At 47.3% G+C, this 7,212-nt stretch overlaps 1 protein-coding gene across 1 annotated transcript; it reads left to right on the top strand.

The window, feature by feature from the left end:
• The first annotated feature begins 1,269 nt into the window (after nucleotides 1-1,269).
• On the top strand, nucleotides 1,270-7,007 carry LOC141993377 (uncharacterized). Its single transcript, XM_074962916.1, has 2 exons — nucleotides 1,270-4,029; nucleotides 5,185-7,007. Exons 1-2 carry the CDS (start codon nucleotides 2,102-2,104, stop codon nucleotides 6,698-6,700), a joined length of 3,444 nt encoding a protein of 1,147 aa, XP_074819017.1. The 5' UTR covers nucleotides 1,270-2,101; the 3' UTR covers nucleotides 6,701-7,007.
• Nucleotides 7,008-7,212: the final 205 nt, after the last annotated feature.

Here is a 7,212-nt window from a genome sequence, read left to right as displayed (position 1 = left end):
TGAGTATAAAGCCAGAGTAATTCCACTGAGTTTAACTAAATTTCTCTAGATTTAGGCTCATGTAACAGAGAGCAGAATTATGGCCTCAGAAGGCCTCTTTTTCAGTATACTTTTTTCACCTTTGGTACATTTCAGCTTGGTATGTTACAGTTTGGTTGAAGTCTAAAAAGAGAGACTATTCTATACATTTTAGGGCCAAAACCATATAACATGTGAGTTACGGATCATTGTCCAATATCTGATCATTTTTAATCCTAGTCCTTCTGTGCCTGCTCTCTCCCATTGCTTTCACTCTGTTGCATAGCAGTTCTCCAGTCTCTCTATTGCCACTCAGTTCCTTGTCTGTTTCCTGTATCTTTGCCAGTGTTTCAACCCACACTAGCTGTGACTAGCTATCCACACCACCACCGTATGCTGTTGAAGGGGTGAGGGCTTTGTCTGAGATCTGAGGCCCAGTTAAGATCTTCCTGATTCAAATTTTGAATTCCTCTAGTTTTTTAACTTCAAATTTCATTGGAAGCTAGAATTTCTCTGGCTGCCTCTCAAGCTGCAGTGGTCCGTAAACTACATTTGGCTCTGTCATAAATAGAAAGGGAAGGGTGAACCCCTTTGGAATCCCTCCTGGCCAGAGGAGGTCTCCTCTCACCTGTGGAGGGTTGGGAAGCTAGGGGTAGCCTCGCTGGCACCTGACCGGGGTGACCAATGAGGAGACAAGATACTTTCAAAAGCTTGGAGGAGGGAGAGAAACAAAGGGTTTGTGTGTCTGTCTACATTTTGTCTTTGCCGGAGATAGACCAGGAATGAAGCCTTAGAACTTTTAGTAAGTAATCTAGCTAGGTATGTGTTAGATTATGATTTCTTTAAATGGCTGAGAAAAGAATTGTGCTGAATAGAATAACTATTTCTGTCTGTGTATCTTTTTTGTAACTTAAGGTTTTTGCCTAGAGGGGTTCTCTATGTTTTGAATCTAATTACCCTGTAAGGTATTTACCATCCTGATTTTACAGGGGGGATTTCTTATTTCTAATTACTTCTATTTTTATTAAAAGTCTTCTTGTAAGAAAACTGAATGCTTTTTCATTGTTCTCAGATCCAGGGGTTTGGGTCTGTGGTCACCTATGCAAATTGGTGAGGCTTTTTATCCAACATTTCCCAGGAAAGGGAGGGTGCAAGTGTTGGGAGGATTGTTCATTGTTCTTAAGATCCAAGGGTCTGGGTCTGTAGTCACCTAGGCAAATTGGTGAGGCTTTTTACCAAACCTTGTCCAGGAAGTGGGGTGCAAGGTTTTGGGAAGTATTTTGGGGGGAAAGACGTGTCCAAACAGCTCTTCCCCAGTAACCAGTATTTGTTTGGTGGTGGTAGCGGCCAATCCAAGGACAAAAGGGTGGAATATTTTGTACCTTGGGGAAGTTTTGACCTAAGCTGGTAAAGATAAGCTTAGGAGGTTTTTCATGCAGGTCCCCACATCTGTACCCTAGAGTTCAGAGTGGGGGAGGAACCTTGACATGGTGGCATAGTGGTGGGATTAACCTGAAATCATTTTGAGATCCAGTTGAGATTTTTTTGAACTAGAAATACAGATTTAAAAAAAAAGGAAGCCCAGAAGCAGCTGAAACTGAAAGCAGCTTGTTTTTCTCTGCTTTGTGGCCAAGCAGAGACAAAAGGGGATTATCTTTGTGAATTGCAGGTTTTCTTTGCCTGGAGGCAGGGTACTTAACTCCTGCAGGGAAATTCACAGTCTTCCAACCCAGAGTTTTTTTTCCCTAAAAGTAAATAGAAGGGGGGGTGTTCTACCCATTTGCCTGGAGACAAAAGTGGCAGGGTTTTTTTTTTTGGATTTTGAGTTTTTACAAGGAGCACAAGTTTAAAAAGGAAACTTGTTTTTTCTTTGGGCTGGGTAAACAGGTTTCCAAGTAGTTGGAAGTTTTTTGCTTTGATTTGGGCCCAGAGCAGAGACAAGGGAATTGTCTTTTTCTGTAGGCTGACAATCACTATCAGAGAATAGGTATTCTATTCAAGCACAGCAAAATTTTACAGCCAAGTTTTGTTTGTTTATTTCTAAACCTCGGGTGTAAAGTTAGTTAAAAACAGAGAGGTTAGGATGACAGAATCCACAGCACAACAAAAGATGGAATTAGCCAGATTTCAGGCTGAGGAAAAACAAAAGGAACATGAAAGACAGATAGAACTCATGCGGCTGGAAAAGGAGGTACAGGAGGCTGCCCACAGGAGGGAAATGGAGGCAAGGAAGCATGTGGAGGAGGAGAAGGAAAAAGAGAGGAAGCATGTGGAGGAGGAGAAGGAAAAAGAGAGGAAGCATGCACTGGAGATGGAGAAGGTAAAGGCTCAGCAGAATATACCAACAAACCCTAGCAATCCTTCTCCAGGTACCACTCCCCATCCCAGAAGGTTCCCCACCTACAAGGCAGGTGATGATACTGAGGCCTTCTTAGAAAACTTCGAAAGGGCCTGCCTTGGGTACAACATCTCTACTGACCAATACATGGTAGAGCTGAGGCCGCAGCTCAGTGGACCCTTAGCTGAGGTGGCAGCTGAAATGCCTAAAGAACACATGAACAAGTATGAACTGTTTAAATCCAAGGCGAGAGTCAGAATGGGGATAACACCCGAGCAGTCTCGTCGGAGGTTCAGAGCCCTAAGGTGGAAACCAGACGTGTCATTTACCCGACATGCCTACCACATTGTGAAACATTGGGATGCCTGGATATCCGGAGCAAGTGTTAAATCTCCAGTAAATTTGCCCTTCCTAATGCAAATGGAACAATTCTTAGAGGGTGTTCCTGAGGAAATAGAAAGATACATCCTAGATGGGAAGCCCAAAACTGTAATCGAGGCAGGAGAGATTGGAGCCAGATGGGTGGAGGTGGCAGAGAAGAAGAAAACTGGTCGCAGTTGGAGCGGAGACCAGAAGGGACAACCCCAGACCACACCCTATTACCGGGGGCCGCCCAAAGCCCCACCTACCTCCCAAAGAACCCTCCAGACCCCTTATCGTCCCACCACCCCGTTCTCCAGCAACCCTCCTCGCCCCAGTGACCCGTCAGCTGGACGATGTTTTAAATGTAACGAGCTGGGGCATGTAAAGGCCAACTGCCCCAAGAACCCCAACAGATTACAGTTCATTGCACCGGAATCACACCAGAGGTCCACAGGCCCAGATACCTCCCAGATACCCTTGGAGCGGAGGGAAACTGTGAGTGTGGGCGGGAAGAAGGTCACCGCGTGGAGGGACACCGGAGCACAAGTGTCAGCTATCCATGCTTCCTTAGTGGACCTCAATTTAATCAACCCAGAGATCCAAGTGACGATTCAACCCTTCAAGTCCAACTCTTTCGATTTGCCTACAGCCAAGTTGCCTGTCCAGTACAAGGGCTGGTCAGGAATGTGGACTTTTGCAGTCTATGATGATTATCCCATCCCCATGCTGTTGGGGGAAGACTTGGCCAATCATGTGAAGCAGGCCAAGAGGGTGGGAACGGTCACCCGCAGCCAGGCTAAACAAGCCGTGAGGCCTAGCTCTGTTCCGGAAACTTCTATCAGGACCCGGTCAGAGGTGATGGACCCGGACCCCAGACCAATGTCTGCAACAGCAGTAGTGGATCCAGTCCCAGAGACCCAGACGGAACCAGTCCCAGAACCGGAACCAGCCGAACAACCAACACCAGACCCATTGCCAGCACTGAATCCAGTACTTGCAACCTCAACACCAGAGGGCCCCACCGACCCTGAACTGGTAGCAGCCGATAACCCTACACAAGAGGCTCAGCCGGAGCCTGAATCCCAACATAGTGCACCAGCGGAGAGCGGTTCACAGTCAACAGAAACAGCTCCATCCCCTATATCACTTCCAGAGGGACCAAGCCTAGGTCCACAATCCAATGAGGAACTGATGTCTCCAGCATCAAGGGAACAGTTCCAGACCGAACAGGAAGCAGATGAAAGCCTCCAGAGAGCTTGGACGGCGGCACGGAGCAACCCACCGCCTCTCAGCTCTTCTAATCGATCCAGGTTTGTTGTAGAAAGAGGACTTTTATACAAGGAAACTCTTTCTGGTGGACACCAGGAAGACTGGCATCCTCAGAGACAGTTGGTAGTTCCAACTAAATACCGGGCCAAGCTCTTGAGCTTAGCCCATGATCACCCTAGTGGCCATGCTGGGGTGAACAGGACCAAAGATCGTTTGGGGGGGTCATTCCACTGGGAGGGAATGGGCAAGGATGTTTCTACCTATGTCCAGTCTTGTGAGGTGTGCCAAAGAGTGGGAAAGCCCCAAGACCAGGTCAAAGCCCCTCTCCAGCCACTCCCCATCATTGAAGTTCCATTTCAGCGAGTAGCTGTGGATATTCTGGGTCCTTTTCCGAAAAAGACACCCAGAGGAAAGCAGTACATACTGACTTTCATGGATTTTGCCACCCGATGGCCGGAAGCAGTAGCTCTAAGCAACACCAGGGCTAAAAGTGTGTGCCAGGCACTAGCAGACATTTTTGCCAGGGTAGGTTGGCCCTCCGACATCCTCACAGATGCAGGGACTAATTTCCTGGCAGGAACTATGAAAAACCTTTGGGAAGCTCATGGGGTAAATCACTTGGTTGCCACTCCTTACCACCATCAAACAAATGGCATGGTGGAGAAGTTTAATGGAACTTTGGGGGCCATGATACGTAAATTCGTAAATGAGCACTCCAATGATTGGGACCTAGTGTTGCAGCAGTTGCTCTTTGCCTACAGAGCTGTACCACACCCCAGTTTAGGGTTTTCCCCATTTGAACTTGTATATGGCCGTGAGGTTAAGGGGCCATTGCAGTTGGTGAAGCAGCAATGGGAGGGATTTACACCTTCTCCAGGAACTAACATTCTGGACTTTGTAACCAACCTACAAAACACCCTCCGAACCTCTTTAGCCCTTGCTAAAGAAAACTTACAGGATGCTCAAAAAGAGCAAAAAGCCTGGTATGATAAACATGCCAGAGAGCGTTCCTTCAAAGTAGGGGACCAGGTCATGGTCTTAAAGGCGCTCCAGGCCCATAAAATGGAAGCATCGTGGGAAGGGCCATTCACGGTCCAGGAGCGCCTGGGAGCTGTTAATTATCTCATAGCATTCCCCACCTCCAACCGAAAGCCTAAGGTGTACCATATTAATTCTCTAAAGCCCTTTTATTCCAGAGAATTAAAGGTTTGTCAGTTTACAGCCCAGGGAGGAGACGACGCTGAGTGGCCTGAAGGTGTCTACTACGAAGGGAAATGTGCTGGTGGTGTGGAAGAGGTGAACCTCTCCATGACCCTTGGGCGTATGCAGCGACAGCAGATCCAGGAGCTGTGCACTAGCTACGCGCCAACGTTCTCAGCCACCCCAGGACTGACTGAACGGGCATACCACTCCATTGACACAGGTAATGCTCGCCCAATTAGAGTCCAACCTTACCGAGTGTCTGCTCAAGCTAAAACTGCTATAGAACGGGAGATCCAGGATATGTTACAGATGGGTGTAATCCGCCCCTCTGAAAGTGCATGGGCATCTCCAGTGGTTCTAGTTCCCAAACCAGATGGGGAAATACGTTTTTGCGTGGACTACCGTAAGCTAAATGCTGTAACTCGCCCAGACAACTATCCAATGCCACGCACAGATGAACTATTAGAGAAACTGGGACGGGCCCAGTTCATCTCTACCTTGGACTTAACCAAGGGGTACTGGCAGGTACCGCTAGATGAATCTGCCAAGGAAAGGTCAGCCTTCACCACACATCTCGGGCTGTATGAATTTAATGTACTCCCTTTCGGGCTGCGAAATGCACCCGCCACCTTCCAAAGACTTGTAGATGGTCTCCTAGCGGGATTAGGAGAATATGCAGTCGCCTACCTTGACGATGTGGCCATATTTTCGGATTCCTGGGCAGACCACCTGGAACATCTACAAAAAGTCCTTGAGCGCATAAGGGAGGCAGGACTAACTGTTAAGGCTAAGAAGTGTCAAATAGGCCTAAACAGAGTGACTTACCTTGGACACCAGGTGGGTCAAGGAACTATCAGCCCCCTACAGGCCAAAGTGGATGCTATCCAAAAGTGGCCTGTCCCAAAGTCAAAGAAACAGGTTCAATCCTTTTTAGGCTTGGCCGGTTATTACAGACGATTTGTACCGCACTACAGCCAAATCGCCGCCCCACTGACAGACCTAACCAAAAAGAAACAGCCAAATGCTGTGCAGTGGACCGAAAAGTGTCAGAAGGCCTTTAACAAGCTTAAAGCGACACTCATGTCTGACCCTGTACTAAGGGCCCCAGACTTTGACAAACCGTTCCTAGTAACCACAGATGCGTCCGAGCGTGGTGTGGGAGCAGTTTTAATGCAGAAAGGACCTGATCAAGAATTCCACCCTGTAGTGTCTCTCAGCAAAAAACTGTCTGAGAGGGAAAGCAACTGGTCAATCACTGAAAAAGAATGTTACGCCATTGTCTACGCTCTGGAAAAGCTACGCCCATATGTTTGGGGACGGCGTTTCCACCTGCAAACCGACCATGCTGCACTGAAGTGGCTTCACACCGTCAAAGAAACTAACAAAAAACTTCTTCGGTGGAGTTTAGCTCTCCAAGATTTTGATTTCAACATCCAACACATCTCAGGAGCTTCTAACAAAGTGGCTGATGCACTCTCACGTGAAAGTTTCCCAGAATCAACTGGTTAAAATCGTCCTTGAGATGAGGAAAATATTGTTAGTCTTTATGTACTTGGTAGTATATTTAGAGATGCATGTGTCTTATTAACTCTGTTTTCCTAGAGCTCCAGGAAGAAATCCCAGCCAGTGTTTCACCCTAGCTGAGATTTGGGGGGCGTGTCATAAATAGAAAGGGAAGGGTGAACCCCTTTGGAATCCCTCCTGGCCAGAGGAGGTCTCCTCTCACCTGTGGAGGGTTGGGAAGCTAGGGGTAGCCTCGCTGGCACCTGACCGGGGTGACCAATGAGGAGACAAGATACTTTCAAAAGCTTGGAGGAGGGAGAGAAACAAAGGGTTTGTGTGTCTGTCTACATTTTGTCTTTGCCGGAGATAGACCAGGAATGAAGCCTTAGAACTTTTAGTAAGTAATCTAGCTAGGTATGTGTTAGATTATGATTTCTTTAAATGGCTGAGAAAAGAATTGTGCTGAATAGAATAACTATTTCTGTCTGTGTATCTTTTTTGTAACTTAAGGTTTTTGC

This window comes from Natator depressus, chromosome 9 (genome assembly GCF_965152275.1).
Source record: "Natator depressus isolate rNatDep1 chromosome 9, rNatDep2.hap1, whole genome shotgun sequence".
NCBI lineage: Eukaryota > Metazoa > Chordata > Testudines > Cheloniidae > Natator > Natator depressus.
Note: the sequence above shows the minus strand (reverse complement) of the source record. Positions and strands in the feature narration are given on the sequence as shown.

What these genes read in the sequence shown, in the direction of transcription:
- LOC141993377 (XM_074962916.1), top strand. Translation starts at nt 2,102, where the DNA reads ATGACAGAATCCACAGCACAACAAAAGATGGAATTAGCCAGATTTCAG. An exon ending in AGCTCTTCTAATCGATCCAG is followed by an intron (nt 4,030 to 5,184) that starts GTTTGTTGTAGA and finishes CTTTTATTCCAG; the next exon opens with AGAATTAAAGGTTTGTCAGT.